This window comes from Prionailurus bengalensis, chromosome F2 (assembly GCF_016509475.1).
Source record: "Prionailurus bengalensis isolate Pbe53 chromosome F2, Fcat_Pben_1.1_paternal_pri, whole genome shotgun sequence".
In the NCBI taxonomy this organism is placed as follows: Eukaryota; Metazoa; Chordata; class Mammalia; order Carnivora; family Felidae; genus Prionailurus; species Prionailurus bengalensis.
In genome coordinates this window covers 81,731,555-81,753,500 of record NC_057353.1, presented here as the reverse complement: position 1 = coordinate 81,753,500, position 21,946 = coordinate 81,731,555, and the positions used below count along the sequence as shown (strand labels likewise).

General features: G+C 61.7%; 1 protein-coding gene across 11 annotated transcripts in view; it reads left to right on the top strand.

Annotated features, from left to right (window-relative positions):
- Window positions 1-21,946, top strand: part of TSNARE1 (t-SNARE domain containing 1) — a 153,391-nt gene that overhangs the window by 34,910 nt on the left and 96,535 nt on the right. For 8 of the 11 annotated variants that reach the window (XM_043601905.1, XM_043601903.1, XM_043601898.1 and 5 more), the window contains exons 2-4: window positions 2,070-2,195; window positions 8,791-8,940; window positions 9,955-10,449. In XM_043601905.1, coding sequence (XP_043457840.1) covers window positions 2,108-2,195; window positions 8,791-8,940; window positions 9,955-10,449 — 733 coding nt within the window. In that variant the 5' untranslated portion in view covers window positions 2,070-2,107. Of the gene's footprint in view, window positions 1-2,069; window positions 2,196-3,751; window positions 3,885-8,790; window positions 8,941-9,954; window positions 10,450-21,946 lie in introns of those variants that run through there. The other 3 variants (XM_043601899.1, XM_043601900.1, XM_043601907.1) reach the window with 3 other exon arrangements.

Below are 21,946 nucleotides of genomic sequence, written 5' to 3'. Positions count from 1 at the left end.
ACTCCCGTCCCTCGGAGGCAGGAGGCCCATCCTGGCCTCCAGTCCCATTCTGTCTCTGTTCTGCTTCCTGGGGCAGACGTCTCCCACCTTTGCACCAAGCACCGCACTTGGGCGCCGTGGTGTCCCCAGCACCTTGTGTGCCCCGGGCGCCCCGGACAGTGTCCTGTGGGGCTTTGGGGCAGTGCCTCCTGTCTCCAGGGCTGGTGGCGAGGGGCTGGGTGACCTGGATTTGCCCCCAAGGAGGCCACCTGGGGAGGTTGTGGGCACTGGGGTCGCCCCGTGAGATCCGAAACCCTTTTCTGCCGGCCGTGTGGCCTTGGGCGCTTACCCCTCTGTGCCTCAGTGTCCCCGTCTGTGGCTTGAGCAGTGGTGGGGTGTCCTCGCAGCTGCTCGTGAGGACGGCGTGCAAGCCCGTGGAGGCACGCAGGGAAGCGTGAGTGTGCCCACTACTCTGGGCGCCCGCCCCAGCCGTTTCCTCGCCACGTTACACCGCTCTTCCTGGTGCCACTCGCTCCGGGTTGTGTCCCCGTGTGTCCTGGGCTCCGTCTTCCACGTCCGACGTGCTCCCGTCAGGGGCTGGCAAGCGTGCGGGTGCCCGGCTTGCCGCACCGAGACCTCCCCTCCAGGCCAGTGGTCACCCCCGCGTCCTCTCTTGCTGCTGGCTCCTCCCGCTCTCCCTGCGCGGCCCGTCTCCCCTCGTGGGGCGTCCGGGAAGCCAAGTCCAGCGGTGACCTCGGCAGGCATCCGGGATGTGAGGCCTGCGCTCCTTGGAGCACGTGCGGGGCCCCCGGGGCCCCCCCTGACAGCTGTCCTGTTGGGGCCAGATTTCGTCATCCGCTCCAACCACCACCATCCCGTCGCAGCCGGAAGCAGCTGTGAGAACCAGCGCGTCCGTCGAGCCCGCCTGCAGATTTACCGGGAGCCGGGCGGCCCGTCTTCTTGCTGAGCTGTTCTGTCCGGGCACATGCAGTTGTGTGTCCTAAAGTTGTGTCGCTTATTTAACAGCTGACGCATTTCCTGTTGCTCTAAGATGAGTTACTGAATACAGCTTTACGACCACGTTTTAATCTGTAACCCAGTAAGCACCAGTGGACGTCCCGCCCGTAAACCAGGCTCTTTGGGGTGCTCTGGAGTTCCTGGCCGTGGAGGGGCCCTGGCTGGCAGACGGCTCGGGCAGCCCGCTCCGTGGGCCCCCGCTGGCCCCGGGAGCTCGCAGGTCACAGTCCTGCCCTCTCGCGCTCTCGCATGGGCCTTTGTCCAGGGCAGTGGAGTAGTGGCTGCGATGTGCTGGGAGCCCAGCCCGGCCTGCTGGGAGCGCTCCGCGGGCCGGGCCAGCGCCGTCGGGACGTGGCCGATCAGCTGCTCGCCAGATGGGTCTCTGTGCACACGGCACGTGTGCGGCCACCTGGGAAGCTGATGACCCTGGAGGGTCCTGGGGGGCAGTTCATGTCTGGAGATGTCCCTTCCGCCGCCCTGGAGCTGTGGTTCACCGGAGAAGCAGGTGGGGCGGGCAGGAGGCCGAGTGCCCGCGGCCGGGACGGCCGGTGTCGTGTTCAGGCGGCGATACAGGCGGTCGTGTTCCGAGAGTGCCGGGACCGTGGGTGTCACTTCCTGCTCTCTGTGCGCCTGGGAGGCAGGGCCTCGCGTCCCCCTGATCTTACAGATGGGGTTGCTGAGCCCACAGAGGGTCAGTGTCCCGTCCGAGCTGCATTGGTGCCACGTGTTGAGGTGGGTCCGGCCCAGGCAGCCTGTCCCCGGCCCTCCCGCCGACTCGTGAGGCTCAGAAGAACTGAGCTGGAGCCAGAGGCTTGGCGGGTTCACAAGCCCCGTGGGTTCTCAGCTTGGCAGGCAGGGGTGGGCTTGCTCTGGGGAGAGGTGATTCCCGGTGTCTGTCCTCACGTGAGGACAGTGGAACAGGTGGGCACCCGAAGGGGCTCAGTTGGGCTGAGATGCAGGGGTGGGGACGACGTGAAGCCAGGCCGGTGGGCTGGGCGGGCAGGGGCCCGAGTGACCCTGGGTCTGGAGCACTAACTCCTCTTCTCTCCCTTCCTGCTTTTTGTCTCCTCCAGCTCTGTGGGAAGGCAGTGGCCCTGCTCTCTGTAAAAAGATGTCCTATGGATCCATCGCTGGCAGTGGCGGCCTGGGGAGCCACGGCCCTTTCGGGGGACCCTCCAGACAAGGCTATCAGCCCCTAGGTAATGACAGTGGCTCGTGGCGTTGGAAGGGTGGCAAGGGTGGCAGTGGACGGGTCTCTGCTGTGTCGCGGTGGTGGCAGGGGTAGGTGGGCTGTGGGAGCAGTGCTGCCTGTGGCCAGGGGCTGGGGCGGGGCGGTTGGTGTCGGACTGGGTCAGCACCAGGAGAGGCTTCGCTGGGAGAGGCGGCCTGCCGTGGGGATGGACCTGGTGTCTGAGGCCATTCTGGCCTCAGGCTGGCACTCAGCAGGTGCCCCGAGCTGGTCTGGGGGTGCCTGGGGTACCTGGCCGACATCTGAGTGGGTGGATGGCCTAGACTGCTCTTCCTAATGACAGTGTGGTGCAGGGGTGTAATTTTTGCAACACACAGGGGAGGAAACTGAGGCCAGGTGGGCTCGGGGCTCCATGCAGCTGGTGCAGGGCAGAGCGGGGACCCCCTTCTAGGACTCCCAAGTCCCCTTGCCCTGTCCCAGCACTGCCTCACTCTGAACAGCGTGGTTCTGGCTTCTTTGTCTTCTTCCTACTTTTGCTTGTGTGTGTGTGTGTGTGTGTCCCCGTCTGTCCCCACAGGGCCCCCTGCTGCCTTCGCACGTCTCGGAACTTTGTTCCGTGCGATTTATTATTCTGCCGTTTGCTGGCTTTGCTCCTGAATCCCTAATGTCGAATGTCGCTGTCCCCTTGCGTGTTCCTGCTCTGTGGCTGCGTGGCACCTGCACGGGTCCACGTGCGAGGGCCAGCGTGGGTGTCTGTTTGGGACGCCGTCGCCCGGCAGGTGCAGGGGACCCGTTGGCTGTGTCTGGGCTGCCGCGCACCCGAGGCGCGTGCCGGTCCCGCTCCGGTGCCCCTGGTGCCCCGTCCTGGTCAGCTGTGCTGGCGCCACCCCGGTGCCCTTGGCGCCCGTCCCCGTCATGCCGCGTGGCAGCTGGTGGCGGCCGGTGGCCGTGTGCGGTCTGTGGGTGGGGAACAGTGTCTTCTGGCTTCGCTTTCCATTTCTCTGGTGACCGATGGGACGGGTCCATTTCTTCTCCAGCTGAGAACTCTTCGCCTTAATTCTCCTCTCAAGTTTGCCGTGTTCCTGCTGATCTGTAAGGGTCCCTTCTGCATCCTGGACGGACCCGTCATCAGCTGGCCCTCCGCATCTTTGCCCGGCGGGGGCCTGCTTCCCTCTGTGGTGCCTGCTGGGCGGGTGCGGGCTGCTGGAGCGCCTGAGTGTGCCTGTGGTTTCTGTCACCTTTGCACTTTGGTTCAGTGTGACAAATCCTGGCACGAGCTGGTACCGGGTTTCCTTTCCTACGACGAGGTTTGGTTTTCCGGGGTCAGTGTTTCACCACCTGGACTTCTGTTTACGGCGAGAGATGTGTGCGGGGGTGGGGCCGTGATGCTGTTTCTCTAGTCCTGGGGCCAGTCTCCGAAGATGCCGTCCCATCCTGCAGACCCGCAGAGCCAGAGTTCTGGGACAGCTTCCGCGTGGGCTCTCTCGGTCAGTTTTTCTCTTCCTGCCCCAAATCCCGCCTTAGTTTTCAGGGTTACGGGTTTTGGTATTTTTTACGTAAGTTGCCCTACTTGTTTTTCTCAGACATGGCTTGGGTGTTTCTGGCCCTTCGTTCTTGAACATGAACTTCAGACTCCCGCCCCTCGGGCCTGGAGCATTGGCGGGAGCTGCCGTGCACCTGCCGCACTCACCTGGTACAGGTGAGTCCTGGCCCCGTCATCGCTGTGGGCTTCCGGTCCGTGAGCACGCCTTTCTCTTCCTCAGATCTTCTTCCGTATCGTTCAGTAAAGTCTTACAACTTTCACCGTAGAAATCTTACATACCTTTCGTTAGCTTTGCTCTCACGAAGAAAACGTGTTTGTCGATGCTGTCGTAAGCGGCACCGTTCTGAATATTACGCATTCGAAATCTTTGTTGCTGGTTCACATACACAGTAGCTGGTTTTTTAAAAAAGCAGTCATGACGTTTTATTTAGTTTTTAAACTTTCAAGGTGTGGATGGTTTCAAACATAGAAAAGTGGACATTGCAGCGCCCGGGTGACTCACTTTGTTAAGCGTCTGACTCTTGATTCCGGATCGGGTCATGATCTCAGGGTCATGGGATCAAGCCCCGTGTCGGGCTCCATGCTGACAACACAGCACCTGCTTGGGATTCCCTCTCCCTCTCCGTCTCCCCCTCCCCCTCCCCCTCACCCTCCCCCTCCCCCTCCCCCTCCCCTCCCCCTCCCCCTCCCCCTCCCCCTCTGCGTCTCCCTCCCCCTCCCCCCCCCCCTCCGTCTCCCTCCCCCTCCCCCTCTCCCTCCGTCTGCCACCCGCCCCCCTGCTCGTGTGTGCACTCATGCCCCCTCTCTCTCAAAAACAGGAAAACAAGGAGTAGACACAATAGCGTAGCGAGCCCCGGGGTTGCCCGCTGCACTCGTCAGGTGTCTACTCGTGGCCCGTCCAGCGCCTTGTGCCCTTGGCCTGCCCCTGCGTCATTCTGTGGTGAGTCCCAGACATAGCGCGCACCCTCTGTTGACGTGTCCACGTGCCTCTGAGCGTCCCCAGAGGGCCTGGTCGCATGTGCCTCGCTGTCACCCGCAGCTCGGTGGCCTCGCGCTGGGAAGTGGGACCCTGGGAAGACCCGTGTGCCGACAGGCCTCCTACGTCTCTCGGAAGCTCGAGCTTCTCCATTGTTTTGGCCCTTTTTTCCTCGAAGTTTATTTCTTGAGGAAACCCCGTTTTTCCTGCAGAGCGTAATTGACTTTTGCCCCCCAACTTTATATCCTGCCGTTCTGCCAAACTCCTATTGACCGTGATCATTGTCTGGATGGTGTTCTTCGTAGATAGTGACTTTTTTTCTCGTCTTCCCCAGTGCGTTCGCCCTTTTTCTGCCTTCCTGAGCCGCTCAGAGCCTCTGTGATGCTGAGCGACAGGGTGTTTGTCTCCTGTGTGAGTCTCTGGAGGGACAGGACTCCGTGTTCCTTAAGCGTTTCTGGATTTTGCTGTAAGAGCATCGGGCGTAGTGTTCCCTTTGGGGAATGCTTTTTAGATTAGCACTTCATGTCTCCAGTTGTAAAAACTACCCAGGCTCTCTATTTCCTCTTGGGTCATTTTGGTTAAATCAAAGTGAGACCTCCGTCTGCTTCATGTAAACGTTCGAATTTATGGAAGTGAAATGTAGACAGTAGCCGGTGGTTGCGGATGAGGCAGCCCTGTGGCGTCGCTGAGGGCCTGGCCGGGGGCCGCCTGCCCCACCCTGCCCCACCCTGCCCCTGCCCCACCACCTGGACATGCGTGACCTCCCACGGACCGCGGCAAATCCCAAAGGCTGGGAGCCTCACTCTTGTGGTGGCTGCTGTGTTACTAACAGTCAAGGTATCTGGATCGCATTCTTTTTTTTATTCCTGGTAGAGTTTATTTGTACCTTCCTTATTTTCTTCTTTCACGATCGTGTTGACTGAGGCTTGGCTGTTTTGTGAGTCTCTCTGACAAACTGACTCCTGGCTTTCTTTCTTGACACCTTCCAGTACATGCGTCTGTACGTGATTGATCTCTGCTCACATTTTTATTGTTTTCTTCCTTTTCTCTTGAAGCTGGAGCTGTTTGATTTTTCTGACTCCTGAGGAGGATGTTTACCTCATTCGTGTTCAGTTTTTATTCTTTTGTAATAAAACCACTTTAGATTATAAATGTCCAAATAATCACTGCTTTCGTTGAGCGTCAGACATTTAAAAGTATATAGTATTCTTAAGTTAGACTTCGGGTGTATTTTCTCATTTCCGTTATGATTTCTTCTTTGACTCGGGATTTATTGCAAACTGTGGTTCATCGTTTCCAAATATATGTGTTTTTTTTTCTGGCTATCTTTAAAAAATGATTCTACTTAATTGCATTTTTGCCAGAAGAGGATCTATATTGTCCTGATTTGTTGACAGTTGTCGGGACCCGGCTGCTTATACTGCATCCTCTGTGGGGCGCCCTGAAAAGGGTCTGGGTAGGGGCCTGGGCGGTGGGGCCGGGCGGAGACCCTCGTGTGCGGGAGCGGCTGCCGTCACCCGGGACCCGCTGTGCACCGAGCCCTGGGGTACATGTGACCCTGGAGGGAGTCATGCAGAGCTTAGGGTGACCTCTTCGTAGAGGAGTCACGGCAGGAAGTTGACTGGCCGACTACTAACACGTGAAGAACTCACATAAATCGAAGGGAAACCCGACAGTCCTCACGCAAGCAGGCCAACTCGCGAGCTCACTGTGGACGGGAGGCCCGGGCCTCACTGTGCCCAGGGAGACGGACTTGGAGGTGACCGCGTGCCGGCTCGCTCCGGAGGGGAGGGCACGGGCGGTTCCCGGACCCCGCAGCCTGCCCTCTCCTGGCCCGGTGTGGCCGCCTCCTGGACGGCCGGGAAGTCACCGACCTGTGGGCAGGGGTGCTGGGTGCAGCGGTGGCCGACAGAGGATTCGCTGAGCGAGCCGGCGGGGCGAGGCGCAGCCTGGGTCGGGCTGTGATGGGGGTGTTAGCGTCAGTTGAAGGTGGCTGGGCGGCCTCTGCACACGTCCAGACGTGGTGACGGGTGTGCTGACTGGAGGACGCGGAGCCGTGCCCGGAGTGTTCTAATTGTGCGTGACCCCTGCCCCCACGGTAACAGTGTTCGCCTCCAGATGCCGTCATCACAGATGATCTGTATCGTTTTCTTATAACTGCCCGCGTTCGAACTTCTCCTCGCAACCGTGTGTGTTCTAATAGTCAGAAACAATAGTTGTCTCCAGACCCCCTCAAAGTTCAAGGGTCATGTGATTCCGGAGGGCAGGCCACACGGGCTCCTCCGCAGGTGTCTGGGGACCGTGTGGACTGAGCAGGAGGAGGTGGGCAGGGCCCGGGCTTGCCGTGGCCAGATGCCAGCGTGGCGAGGTCATCGGGTGGCGATGCGGGTGCCAGCTGGGCCTCCAGTCTCCCTGCCCCCACGGGGGGAGCGCTGGGGGGCCCGAAGCAGAGGGTGACCCCGGTTGCCAGGTACCTGGGCGCTGTTACCCGGGGAATGCGTGCCTGCAGGGGCGCCTGGCGGGTGTCTGGGGAGAGGACCCGCCCCGCGGGCTCCCCACGAAGCCCTTCAGGAAGAGGGGCTGCGGGAGACGGGCCCTGGCCTCTGGAGGCTCGTGCTCAGACCCACACATGCCTCCGTGTCGGCCCTCGGCCCCCGCCTCTCTCTCACGTGCCGTGACCATGCGGGGCCGCGCCTGCCTCCCCACACACGGAGGAGAGCTCTCTCGGTCTGACTCGGAGACATGCTTGCTGCAGTTCTCCGTGGCCGGGGAACCTCCACCCTCGAGTAAGCCGGCTGCCGTCCTGCCGTCCCGCGTCCTTCCCCTGATGGCACAGGCACAGGGGCCACCTTCCCGGAAGGGTGGAGGCTCCTCCCGAGGGGTGCCCTCCTCCCCGAGTCTGGCCGGGGGCCCCGGGGGCTGCCTGTGTGCTTTGGGTTCTTGCTGCCTGGAGACCTCTCCCACCCCGGGTGGGGTCCCAGGGGGATTGCTTGGTACAGCCCTTCTGTTCCTGTCACACTGGGCCACCGTGCCCCTCCTCCCCCCCGCCACCTGCAGAGCGGTGTCCTTTGCTGTCCCCTCTGGGGAGATGCAAGTCTCAGGCCTTTTCCGGGAAGGAGCTGCCCCTTCAGGAGCTCTGAGCTGGGAATGGCCTGGGACAAGCCGTGTCCCTGGGTTTCAGAGCAGCTGTCAGTGTGATCAGGTCAGCCGACACCTTCTAGAGCTTGCTCCCTGAAAACTGCCTTTTCAGAGAGCGCTCCAGAGAGAACAGGGTCACACAGACAGCCCCGGGCTCTGGTTTGTGTGGCCCCAGGCTGCACGCACCCCCTCATCGACTCAAGGTGCCATGGATTGAAGGGCACATCTCTCAGAGACGTAAAGGTGTTTTTATAAGGTGTGTCTTTGGTTGGCGCATTACGGGAAAATGTGTCCAGGAAGTGTTTTTGAATACATGAAAATTACCAAGTGTCTCCCCTGGGGGACTAACCCCATGATGGGAGCCTGTTGGGGGCCAGGGAGCAGGAGGAGGCCGCTCAGGTGCCCGGAGCCACTGCCCCTCAGCTGTGCAGCCGAGAGGCAGGAGGGCGGGTTTTATATTTATCTCCACTGCCCAGAAGCCACGGAACAACGTTCTTACAACAGAATGCTCCCGTGCCTGGTTGCTGTGGTGATTTTGAACTGCCATAAACATCCCTAAGGCCTTGCTCCCCGTTCGTGTACATCATTTGTTGCAGACAGGTGACAGGTAACACCCGCTGAAGGCCTGGCCTGGTCTGTGGGCCGTGCCTCAAGGCCCTGCTCTAGGCGATTTCGTCCTTGTTTGGGGTCACCTTTTGGAGTAATTGTGGTTCAAAGAAAGATCTGGAGCATTTAAAGTATTGAACTCCGTGCTGGCCTCCGGCAGAGGGTTTGGCAGTCTGGGAGGGCTTCTTGGAGGAGGTGGGACTGAATGGAGCTTCTGGGCGTGGATGCTTGGAGGGCTCAGGGCACCTGCTGTCCTGTGTGGGGCCCTTGCTCTGCCAGCAGCACCCGAGCTGCTCTGTGGACGGGCTGGGTGTAACTGTGACTGTCCCTTGCTGTCTGTAGAGTGCGCTAAATGTTGGACCGAGTATGGAATACGCCATTTCCCCTGCCCGTCGCCAGAGAGCAGCCCGCAGGACCCCTGTGTGGGCAAGGACGGGGAAGGTGATCTGGGGTCGGCGGGCACGCCCAGAGGCCCGAGGGCCAGGAAGCGAGGTACTTCCGCTCGGGTGCTGGGTCCGGGAGGGTTCCGGGGAAGGCCGCCCAGAGATGCCCAGCGCCAAGGAGGGAGGGTCAGCGGGCGGGAGCTGGGTGAGGCGGCCCGAGGCTGGCCGGGATTCTGGTTGGTCTGTACCTCACCCCCGCTAGCCTTTCCCTTCTCCAGGGACGGCAGATGGTGTGGCCGGGCTGGACTGGTGACACAGGGGTGCGGCATGAGGACTTGTGCTGGTTGGGGCCCCGTGGGCTCCAGGGATGAGGCTCAGACCCGTGGGACTGGTTCCCTTGGCCCCTTCACTCCGGAGCCGGGATTCTCCCCGCAGGGGGCGCTGGTGAGGGAGAGTCCGGGTCCCTGGCGTGCGCTGTAGTGAGGGCAGGGGCTGTGGGCCTCTGTAGAGGTCGCCTTCTGATTGACGGGGACCTGGAGGGAGACAGGCGGGGGGCTGCTCTCTGTGTGCTCCGCGGGGCTCAGACATCCCTCTGCCCTCGGGGGCTTTCTCCTCACGCCTGGGAAACCCGTGGTCTGATGGGGGAGCTGCCTCCTCTGCCCTTACAGATGGCCCCCTGCACCCCTGGCGGGCATGTGCCGGCTGGGGACAAAGATCCCAGCTGGGCAGAGGCCCGAGGACCTGCTGCTTGCACGCCCAGCCCCGGACCCCCGTGTGTTGAGGACCACAGGCTGCGGGGGCTCGGAGGGGTGGGGCGGGGCCTCTCAGCCAGGGCCGCCGGGCGCGTCCGTGGCCAGGCTGTCCCCTGGGGAGGGATGACCTGGGAATGCTCCTGCCTGTCTGGTTCCTTGGATCCCGATGACGGCTGCCAGAGGTGGCCCTTTCTGGAGACGTGCCCCGCAGCCCGGAAGTGAAGCGCCTTGCTCGCGGAGCCCAGTCGGACCTGTGGACACCCACAGGGAGGGGCCGGCAGTGTCCTGAAGCCGAAGCCGGAGAGGAGGCGCCCTGGGGGCCACCCCGCCGGCCCAGGGCCTTAAACACCCGCCTTTTGGTGCCGTTCCAGGGCCAGGGGTCGCCCCCGAAGGCAGCGGGACACCAGAGCCCGGCTCACCGCCTGCCGCGAGCCCGAGGAAGGACTCTGCCGGCGGGGCCCACGGCCGGCTGGCGGGGCCCGGCGCCACGCGGGCCAAGAAGAGGAAACCCAACTTCTGCCCGCAGGAGACAGAGGTCCTGGTGTCCAAGGTCAGCAAGCACCACCAGCTGCTGTTCGGCACGGGGCTGCTGAAGGCCGAGCCCACCCGCAGGTACCACGTGTGGAGCCGCATCCTGCAGGCCGTGAACGCCCTGGGCTACTGCCGCCGGGACGTCGTGGACCTCAAGCACAAGTGGAGGGACCTGCGCGCTGTCGTGCGGCGCAAGCTGGGCGACCTCCGCCACGTGGCCCGCGGCCCCGGCCGGCTCCAGGCCTCGGCCCTCACGCCTGTGGAGCAGGTGGTGGCCGAGACCTTCTCCTGCCAGGCCCCCGCCCCGGAGGGCCTCGGCCTGGAGCCGCTCAGAGGTGAGTGCCTCGCCCCGGCCGTCCGGCCGGCGGGAGGCGCAGGCCCGCGGTGGCCTGCTCGTGGCCAGGCCTCGGTCCTCCCGCCACGCTCTCCTCCCCTCTCCTCTTCCCCACATGCACCACCTCCGGTGGCTCCCGCCCCCGGACTCGTGCACTTGCCTGCCCGCCCCGGGGACAGCCTTCTGAATGTCCGGGTGCGGCAGGTGGATCCACCTCAGCCCTGACCCTCGCGGCTGCAGAGCGGGGAGCCGGGCACACGACACGGTCGTGTCGAGACTCGGTCTTCCCCCCAGGACTCCGCTTCCTGCCTCTGGACCCCGGCCCCCGGGAGGAAACGCGTTTCCTGTTGCTGTCCCGTGTACGCGCACACACCCGAAACACGCGGGTTTCGTGCGCTCACCCCACGTCACCCTCTGTGCCTCGGCGTGCCCCTCTCTTGCTCTCCTGTCCCGTCCGGGGCTCTTAGCCTGTGCGTGAAGTAAAGCGCTCCCGCCGACTCTCTGGTTTTAAGGCCTGGGTGGTAGAGCTGGGGTTTGGCCTGACGTCCAGAGCCGGCCCCGCGGCATCGGGATGCGGCGGGGGTGGGGTGGGGGGTGGGCGCCTTGAATTCTCTGGGGCGTGCTGCCCTGTGGGGGTCACTTCTCGAAGGTTCCTGTCGGGCACAGGGGGTCGGGGGACCCGTGGAGGTCCAGCGGGGCGTCAGAGAGCCCAGTGGGTGGGTCCCAGACAGGTGCAGGGACTGCTGGGTGGGGGTGGGGCTTTGCATCGGCAGCAGCCTTGGGGCCAGAGGCGGAGGAAGGCCGGTGGGGAGGGGGGGGGGACGGCAGGTACAGGGGAGGTGTAGGGGGCGTGCAGGTCATCTGTGCGTGCCTCCTTGGTCATCGGGACTGCCGGTGTTAGGTCCTGAGGACCGTTTCTAAGTCCGTACCTGGTGTTCGGCTTTGAAACGGGGCCAGAAAATACACAAAGAATGTCAGAAACAAAACAGAGGCAGACACGTGTTCGTGCAGCAGACAGGACAGCCGTTGCCTTGCTTCTCCCCCGCCAGCCCCGCATTTGGGGACGTCGTCTCTGCCGGTGGCGGGCAAGGCGGTGGTCTGGGTGCCGCTGCCTGCGGTGTCCTCAGTGGCACCTGGTGCTGGCCGGGGCCACGAAGCAGTGGGATCCCAAGGCTGAGGGCCTCCTGTTCTGTAATGTCAGGCGTGGACACCTCCATGGCCTGCCGTGGGCAGCGGGAGAGCTCGAGGTGCCCAGAACCTGTGCCTCCGTTCCTTGGTTCCCGTGTTCTTCCCGGACGGGGCCCAACGCTTGCCTCCCTCCTCCAACCCCGGGCTGCTGCCCCGCACCCTGAGCTCGAGGCCCCCTCCTCCCTGGCCCTGCTGACCCTGAGCCCGCTGGCGGCCCTGCTCTGGCCCTGGCGCCAGACTGAGCCCTGCGCGGTCCCTCGGGCTCCCCTCTGCCTCCTGGGTCTCCCCTTCCCCCCGTGGGGGGAAGGGGGCCGGTGCATTCGGCTCAGGGTGGAGGTGCTCTCACTGGTGGGGGACCCAACCGCGTACCTTCCTCACAGCCCCTCCCTCCGGCTCCTCCCCCTCCAGCACTCTCCCCCTCCCCCTCCCCCAGGTCCCTGTCCCTGTTGCAGGCCCTGAGGCAGGAGTGTGGCCCCCCTGGCAGGGCTCCCTACGGGTCCCTCGGGCCCTTGGCTCCCAGCACCGGGCTTTCCCGGCTTTGTGATGGTTGTCCACACACCTTCTCACCTCCCTGGCACCGTGGCCTGCCACACACCTGGGTTTTGGGGAGTGGCTGAGCATGTGTGGGAGGCTCCATGGTGTGGCCCGGGTGCAGGTGGCAGGCCTCGCTCCGCACCGGGGACATCCTGCTGCCCACCCAGACTTGGATCTGGTCACATGGCCTTTCTTCCCCAGAGCACTTTGCGGGGCTGTTGTTGCAGAGTAAGGAGACGATCTCTCCGGGAGAAACAGGAAAGTACAGAGTACCTGTGTATTCAGGGTCATCCCCCTGAGATATGGTGCCGTCCCTGCCTCTCCCTGGAACGCAGCCCCTCCCTGGGTCCTCCTTGGTGCCCTCAGCACGGGCCCCGGGTCGAGAGCCCGGCCAGGCGCCCCCAACCCCGCACCTCCTCTCACTCTGTCCAGTGGGGGCTCCCGGCTGCTTAGGAAGGAGGATGCCTCTGATGCTCAGAGGATCCCGTGCTGTCCCTCTTTCCTTCCTGTGCCTCATGCACACGTGGGTCAGGATCCACTCCCCCCACCCCCCACCGCCGCCCCACTTCCTCCCTCCGCTTGGTGCAGGGGCAGAGATCCAGCCTGTGTCCGCAGGGTGAGTAGACCCAGAAGTGGAGCGTCCCGTGACGCCCGAACGTTGTGACTCCGGTCTGCTCTTAGAGCGCCTCGGTTCTGAGTTTCCGCTCCGGTTGGCAGAGGTGGGGCTGGCCAGGGGGTCTCCCTGTGCTTCTGCTCCAGCCGTGTTCTGGGGTGTGGGGTACACCCGGTGGGGCTCCCCGTGTTGTGCAGCTGTGATGAGCATGTGAGGCTCAGAAGGGGGATGCCCTCAGGGGACTGGTCCCCCAGCTCTGCTCACTGTCTGCCCCAGTGCACAGTGGCCCCGTGGGGTGGGAGGCAGGCGGGCACTGGTGACCCCACTGGGTTCCACGGAATCGGCAGCTGCTTGGCTGGGCCCGGAGGCCAGAGGTGCGTGGTCCCCTGTGGAGGCCGGCTGTGTGTGTGTGTGGGGGGGAGCCGACGGGCCAGCCAGGGGGCCTTGTCCTTCCCTTTGCCGCTGGTGCCCGTTGGGTGTGCTTGGACTTGCCCTCACTGGGGGTTGCTCAGCGTGGGGCTCACACATCCCCGCGTCCTGTCTGTGGGACGACCAGTGTCGTCCAGGGAACGGGCTGCTGCTGTCATCACCACCCTCCTCGGGGCCCTGGGTCTGTGCGGGCGCGGTGCTGGCGGATCCCCAGCAGCCCACATGGGCAGCAGCGCCCGCGCACTGGGCCACTGGGTTTCTCCCAGACCTGTCTGCTCTGGACCCGAGAGGCCCCCTGACTTCCTTGCTCATCCCGCGTCTGGGGCACCGTACTGCCCCTCGGCCTCCTCCTGCCTGGCCCGAGTGGGCACGCCGTCCTTCAGCCAGCCCTCGGTGGCGGGGCAGAGCCCAGCTGTCCGGCCGGCCCATGTGACGGGGCAGGTGGGGGCGATGTGCGGCTCCAGGGGGCTCCAGCGCTGGTCCCTTCAGCACTGCTGGCTGGGCCGCTGCCTCTGGACCCGGCGGCATGAAGGGCAGGTGTCTGGAGCAGACGTGGAGCCGGGCCCTGTAGGGGACAGAGGGCATTGCCAAGTGTGCGTTGGAAGCCTCGAGTCCCCGTCCTGCCCTGGGCACCTGTGTGGAGATGCTCAGGTGGTTCCCCGGATTTGCGTGCTCAGGAAGGAGCGTCCCGGTGTCTCTACAGAGGGCGGGGGTGCTGGAGGGCCGTCCGTGTGTCTGTGTCCCGGGAGCCTGTCCTTCTGTCTGCCCTGATGGATGGTTTTGTGGTTGCCAGCTTTTGGCCGGGTGGAGGTACTGGGAACATTTGTATAAAATCTTTGCATTGACAGATAGTGTCACTCTTGTGGGGGTTGATTGATAAACTTTCCAAGAAAGTTTCTAAGAAACTGGCTGTCCCACTATTGGGTCCTGCAGCCATGAGCTTGGGTTTACCCTTCATTCCCACCACCACTTGGGGTTGATTTTGGTCTTGCTGTACTGGGCTGTTGGAGGGGTCGGGCTGTGCTGGGGGGCGGGGCTTGCTGGGGGTGGGGCTGTGCTGAGGGGGCGGGGCTTGCTGGGGTGGGGCGGGGCTGTGCTGGGGGCGGGGCTGTGTTAGGCTGTGCAGGGATGGGGAGGGGCTTGCTGGGGGGGTGGGGCGAGGTGAGGGTGGCTGGGGGCGGGGCTGTGCTGAGGGGCGGGGCCAGGTGAGACTGTGCTGGGATGGGGCGGGGCTTGCTGGGGGCTGGGGCAGGGTGAGGCTGTGCCGGGGTGGGGCGGGACTGTGCCGGGGAGGGGCGGGGTGAGGGTGTGCTGGGGGAGGGGCTGTGCTGGGGGTGGGGCGGGGTGAGGCTGGGGTGGGGCGGGGCTGTGCTGAGGGGGCGGGGCTGGGTGAGGCCTAGTGAGGTGGGGTGGGGCTGTGCTGGGGGCGGGGCTTGGCTGGTGGGGTGGGGCTGTGCTGAGGGGGCGGGGCGGGGTGAGGCTGTGCTGTGGGGGGCGGGGCTGTGCTGGGGAGGGGCGGGGCCTCATTTCTGTGTCTGCCCACACATCACTGAGCATTGCCTGTTGTCTCCTCTGCTGTCACCAGAGGCTGCCCTGAGCTGTGGGCCTTCCTGTGTTGCACATGTCTGTTGACTCTGAGTTCAAAGGGCGCGTCTGAGATCTGGACTGCAAACCTCTTCTGCAGGCTCTGGACTGCCTTTTATTTAAAAACTTTTTTTACGTTTATTTTTTACGTTTACGTGAGCACGGGGGAGGGGCAGACAGAGAGGGAGAGGATCCCAAGCAGGCTCCGTGGTGTCGGCGCAGAGCCCAACATGGGGCTCAATCTCAAAACCCGTGAGATCGTGACCCAAGCCACCAGGTGCCCCTGGACTGCCTTTTATTTTAATTGTGTCTTTTTTGAAGGTTTTATATTTCAGTGTTACCAGTGTTTTCCTTGGGACTTCTGTTGTCTGTATCCCACCTGAAAAGTTCTTACCCACAACAAGGCCGCAAATTGTTGTGATTTGAAGTCTTACAGTTCCAGCGTTTATGTTTGCATCTGTGAGCCAGGCTGAGTGGGTTCTGAGTTTTGTTGATATGGGTCGGGGTCCAGTGGCTGTCCAGTTGGTCATCATCATTGGGGGAAATGACTGAGTCACCTCGACGCTTGTGTCTGAAACCCCGTGACTGCTCACCTGGGTGTTGACCCGTCCGTATCGACCTGGGTCTCCGCTTACATGATACGGAACTGCCTTGACTGGTGTAACTATAAAGTGAGTCCTGAATCGAGTCGGGAATTGGTTTCTCCTGTTTTCTGAGGGTATGTGTAGAATTGGTATTATTCTTCCCTTAAACATTTGGCGGAATTCTCCAAGGAAGCATGTGAGCTGAGCATTTTCGTTGTGGGAAGACTTGAGACTGCAGTTTCTTTAACGTTGCCGTGTCACGTGTTACATGGTACAGCGTTACAGTGTTGCGGTATCACAACTATACGCCTTAGCATACGTGTTAACGTTGTAGCCATAGCGTTACAGTGCTGTGGTGTTACAGCCGTAGGTGGCAACGTTGTAGTGACACAGTGTTACATGCTGTGGCGTCACCTGTGCTGCAGTGTTGCCCAGGTTTCTGTTGCTACTCACATGAGTCAAATTTGATCATTTGTGTTTTCAAGGAACTTACCCCATTTCATCAGACTTGTAAAATGTACTGGCACGAAATTGGAATATTGCCTTAGTATTGTTTGAATGCCTATATGGTCGGTAGTAAGACTGCCTTTTTCATTTCTGGTATTGCTGATTTGTGTTTTCTCTGTTTCATCCTTGAGTCGTCTCACTGTGAGTGTATCAATTTTATTGATTGTTTGAAGGAACCAGTTTTTGATTTCATTAATCTTCTCTATTTGTTTAATGTTGAGTTAATTGATTTTTGCTCATCTTGATGATTTCCTTCCAATTTTCCTTACTCTGGGGTTAATTTGCGTTTGTTAGATCATTGACGTGAGACCTTTCTTCTTCCCTAGTAACGGGTATTTATTGCTGTAAATTTTTCCCTGTGCGTCGCTTTACTTATACAATTTTGCATATATTGTATTTTCATTTTATTCGTTTAAAAATATTTTCTAATCTCCTTTGTGGTTTATTCTTTAACTAAGGGTTGCTTAGAAGGGTATCGCTTAATTTTCAAATAATTCTCTTTGTTTCCAGATAGCTCTCTGTTATTAACGTCTGGTTTAGTGCTGTCCTGGCTGGCGAATGTTTCCTATGGTTTCAGCTGTTACACATGCATTGGGACCTGCTGCACACTGGAGGTGCAGCGTGTCTTGTGCGTGTTCCCCGTGTGTTTGGCAAGAGTGTGTCCATCTGTCGTTGGGTATGAGTGTCCAATAATTGTCACTCAGGCCGAGGTGATCGACGGTGCCATTCAGGTCTTGGTATCCTTACGGATCTTCTGTCCCCCGATCTCCTTTCTGCTGAGAGGATGCTGATGACCACGGCCGTGGATGTGTCTGCTTCTCCCCTCAAGCCCGTCAGTCTGTGCCTCGCACGTTTTCCAGCTGCGCTGTTAGGCGCCTTGAGCGTTGAGGAGTTTTGTCTTCTTCATCCATTGCCCCCTTTGCCACTGTAAAACCTCCTTTTATCTCTAGTTTCACGTGTTGTTCTGAATTCTCTAATGTTAGCGTAGCAGCTTTCATACAGCCACGTCACACAACGGATCTTCCGGTCCCTTTACTCGCAGGTGTGTCCGATTTTCTGTAGGAAGTGCCCTCCTCGTAGCCCGTGTATGTGGGGTTTGCCCTTGGCCCCATCTGACCGTCTCCGCTTTGCCCAGAGCGGTGGCAGTGGTGCTGTCCTCTAGGGCCTTGGTGATGATGGCGTGGCCACCGCTGGCCACTTGGGGACCGCGCGGGTGCCTCAGGTTTAGGCGGAAATACCGATGTGTTCAGGCTTACATCCCCAGCCCCAATGTTTGTGGTATTTCCCTCTGTTGTTTGGGGGTAATTGTGTTGATGACGATTCCGTTGCTGATGATGGTAAGTCCGCTCTTGGCGTGTTAGTGACACCCGCTCCGTTCGTGGTTTAGCGCTAGCCGTACCCACACCTGCGCTCGCAGCCTGCCTCCGGGTAGCACGGTGTCGCGCCGCGTGACGCGGGAACCTCCCAGAGCCGACCCCGGACGCCATGTTGTTGCTGGAAGCACCTGGCTGGCAGTTTGCTTTATCAACCGATGGCGTCTGAGATACCTTTAAAATGAGACGTGTGCCTCCCTCCCACACTCTGCTTTCTCGTGTGGATCCAAATTGCCTTTTATTGTTTCTTTTGACCCGACAGACTTCTTTCAGCTTTTCCTATGGTGCACATCTGGCTGAGACAGTCTCTCGGCCCTTTTGTCTAAAATAAATCTTTATTTTGCCTGTATTTTTGAAATATATTTCCGTTGCGTGTAGAATTTTGGTCGAAAGGTGTTTTTTGTTTTCTTTCTCTTGGCACTTTGAAGATGTCCCTGCAGCGTGTTTGGGCTTGGCTTCCGCGGCTCTTACGGGGGCGGGGCGACCTTGTGTTTCCTTCTGGGGTGGGGTACGTGCGTCTCTGGCCCCTCCGAAAGGGGCCCCTTCGCCAGAGGCTTTCTGCGGTTTTCACTACTGTGCTTTGGGCTTTAAATTTTTAATATATGCATTTTTAAATGTTTATTTTTGAGACACGGAGTGAGCAGGAGAGGGGCAGAGAGAGAGACCGACGATCTGAAGCGGGCTCCGTGCTGACAGCAGTGAGCCTGATGCGGGGCTGGAACTCACGAACCGCGAGGCCATGACCTGAGCCCCACAGGCGCCCTTAGACTTTAGTATTTATTCTGCTTGTGACTTAATGAAGTTCTTGGAACTCGGTTTTTATTGGATGGAATTTGGATGCTTTGGGTTCTTACTTCTTGAAACTCTGCTCCCCTCTGTGGCTCCGTGGCTGCCGGGTCGCCGGGTGTCGCCCCAAGGTGCCCCGTGGCCCTGTCACCGCAGGGAACCTCGGTGCAGCATCGCACCCGCGGCTGACCCTGTGCAGTGGGAAGTCATTTCAGTGTCTCCTTGGGTGTCGGCGGTGGGGGGGGGGGGGTGGCACGTCTGCAGCCTCTCCGGGTCTCCCCTGCTGCTCTGCACGCGCCTCGGTGTCCCATCAGCCTTTTGCAACTTTTACGCCTGTTTTTCTGCACTAGTGAGGTTGTCTCCACCATTTCTGGGCCTGATTTCCTGTTGAGTGACCTTTCTCACGGTTTGGGGTCACGTGCTCCTGCCTCTTCGTATGGCCCGCGAGTTGTGAGTGTGAATTTTGTGTCCTCCCTCCCCGGGTTTGGTTGTTCTCCTTGCGGGAGGACTGGACTCTGTCCAGGGGCAGTAAACCTGCGGGGGGGGGGGGGGTCACGGTGCTGTTTGAGGGCACTTGTGCTGCGGCTGCGGCCTCCGCGGTCCCTGCCCGACGCTGCGGGTGCTGGGCGGCGTCCTCTCCTCTCTCCTCTCTCCTCATGTGACTTCCACCCACGCACACTGACCTTGTCGGGGGGGAGGGGGGAGTGGCCTCCAGCTCCTCGTGCTCCCCGGGTCCTCGGCCGAGGGGCGTCTTTCCCTGTGTGAGCACAGACGTGTGCTTGGCCAGGGACCAGGGCACCAGGGCCGGCTTCTGGAGCCCCTCCTGCCTCATCGCCTCACCCCTGTCTCCTGCCCCAGGGCAGCCGCGGCACCTGCCAGGCCCCGGGGTCCCCCACCCCCGGACCCTGTGACGCCAGCTCCGCTCCGACCCGCCCTCCTTGCTCGCAGTCTGGACTTGCTTGTAGGAGACACCAGGTGACGAGCTGTGGGGGCCACGGGGCCGCACCAGGGCTGTCTGTGGTCAGAGCACCGCTTCCCGGCTTGCATGCAGGGGAGGGAGGGCCTGGGCCCTGCCCTCCCCCCCGCCACCACAAAAGCTCATGTTGATCTGTCGCCCTGTGTTGTCATTCCGTGAAAAAGTGGCTTATGTTTGGGGGATTAATGTCCCTGTTCCTCCTCTGTGTTTCCTAAGCTGGTGGCCAGCCCCCCTCCGTCCCCAGTCATGCCCACCAGACACGACATCCTCCCTTCGCCCCTGCAAGTCCCGCCTCCTCCAGTCCCGTCACCTCGTCCTCCCACCCTCCCCCAGCCCCCGGTCTCTGCCCAGCGTTGGTCCCCTGTGCTGTGTGCAGAGGCCCTGCTCGTGCTGTGTGGTCACCGTCTTGCTGCTTCCCTGTCCGACGGCGGCCTCGGTGTGGGATCTGGGCACACGTGCTCCTGGTGAACGCGGGCCCTGAGCGCCCCAGCCGCGTGTATGCGGACGCGGGCCTCTGTTGGGGTTCCGGCCCCTCCTTGGTGAAAAGTAAAGAAGAGGTTAAGCTGCCCCCGCGATAACACGGAGCCTCCGTTCCCCTCATGAAGCCCCCCCACCCCCGTGGCTCCCCCCGGCCGTGGCTGCGCCCCCTCGGTGGTGTCCCTGGGAGGGACGTCACACCCCATCGTGTCCCAGCCGGGGGAGAGGGTGAGGGGCAGTCCAGGGCTCCAGCCTCCTTGTGAGAACAGGAGGGGAAACTGCCCTGGGTTCTCTAATTCCAGGGTGAGACTTAGTCACGCGGCCCCTCCTGGCCGCAGGGGGTGTCCCGGGCTGTGTGGTCAGGTGCCAGGACCAGGGAGAGGCCAGGTCTGAGGGAGACAGCCCGCGTTGCCCCACAACTGCAGCTGGCATCTGGCATCCCTGGCATCCCCTCTGCTGAGGTAGGAGCCCCCCACGGCCTCCCCACGGCCTCCCCCAGACCTCCGTGGAGGTGGAAGGCCGTCTGGGGGGGGGACTTGCTGTCCTTGCTGCGGGGCTGGGATGTTTGCCAATCCCCCCCCCGCCCCGCTGCACCTGCCCTGTGCATCTGCCAGCTGCACCCTCCCCTGGTTTCCACAGTGGCTCCTAGATGTGCCCAAAATCCCACGGTGGTGGTGGTGTAGACCAGGCTGGCATGCCCACCACCGCCCTGCTGGGGCCTCCCAGGCCCAGGCACCTGCCTGCTGGCCAGAGTCCATGCCGGCCCTGGATGCAGCTCCTCGGGGCAGTTTTGACCCAGCCCCCACTGCCTGCTGCATCCCACCCCTCCCCCTACCGCATCCCTATCCCCCTGCCCCTCCACCCCTCACCCCTGCCCCCCACACCCCACACCCCTGGCCCCCACACCCCAGCCCCTCGCACCCCTGTACCCCGCTCCCCACACCCCTGTCACCCACACCCTGCACCCTTAACACCCCTCGCCCTGCCCCTCAGCCCTGGCCCCCCTATGCCCCTACCCTCTGCCCCCCACATCTTGCACCCCTGCCTTGCTGCCCTCTGCAGCCCTGCCCCCGACACCCTGTACCCCACACACTTGCCCCCCACACCCTGACCCTAGCCAGTAATGGGCCCGATCACCCGCTTGCCTGCCCTGAGGGCTCTGCACTGACCAGTGGAGTGGAGGCTGGAGAGCTGCATCTGAGGTCTGGTCTCCTGCTGAGACCCTCGGCAGCCCTGCCCCGCCCTGCCCTGTGGGATGTAGCTCTCCTCACCTTTGTAAAGGCTGCAGCTCCAGTCCCCCCTTTGCCCTTTCCTGGGGCCACTCTCTGCGCCTCTGGGAGCTCAGCCTTGTCATCCTTGGTTTGGAGACAGAATGTCTCAAAGGCCATAAGCCCGTGTCATCTGGAAAGACGCATGCCCCGTGGGGTCAGGAGTGGACAGGGCACCGGCGGGGGCAGGACTTGGCCCAGGGCACAGGCCACGGTGATGAGCCAGGGGACGGGCTTGAAGAGATGTCCAGAGGAAGGTGGCTCTGAGAAGGGTGGCTGTTTGTCCCAGTGTAAGTGGCCTCTGGGATCACCTACACACAGACCTGGAGAATAGGAACGATTCTTGGAGCTGGATCTCTCCTCCCAGCATTTAGCGGGTGAGGCAGGCGGCCAGGCTGCGCCCCTGCCTGTGTCTGTCCTGTAGGAAAACGCACACCAGCCTCCCCACGTGTGGGCTGAGGCTGCACAGCCCAGGCGGGGCCCGGAGGCCACAGCCTCCCACCCGTCTGCCTCTGCGTTAAGCTCAGAGTGTGCACCCTGACCTTGTCATCGTGCACAAATCCCTGTCTGGGTCTGGCCCATTCAGGCTGAGGCGCCAGCCTCCCTGCGGGCCGGTAGTAGTGGGTAGTATAGACACACATGGGAGTCCTTCCTGTCCCAGGCTCCCTCAGGCGAGGGGCCCTGTGCGTTCTGTTGCCGGCTGGTGGCAGCCTTTCCAGGTTCTGAGAACGAAGCCACCGTGAGTGTCTTACACAAGCTTCGTGCGGGCACGTTTGTGTTTCTGCGCGTAGCTACCCAAGAGGCCGTGGCCAGGGACAGGGCCTCGTCCCGTGAAGGGGGCAGACTTTTCCGTAGCGTCCACGAGAGTTTCGAGCTCGCCTGGTGGGGTGGGCCTTCCCATCCCCCTAGGAGTGGGTGGTAACCACACGATGTTCGGAGTGGTCTTTCAGATCGAGATAAAGTTCACACAACGTAAAATTCACCACGTTGTCCGCCTTCACGTGGGCGTTTCTGTGCTTGGTGGCGTATCCTGCAGTGTGCGCGACCATCCCCGCAAGTAATCCAGAACGTTCTGTCACTCCAAGAGAACTCCATCCCGTCCCCTGGCCCAGCCCCCGGCAGCCACAGGTCTGCTTTCTGTCCCTGGACCTGGACTCCTCCCGTACGCGGAGCCGCGTG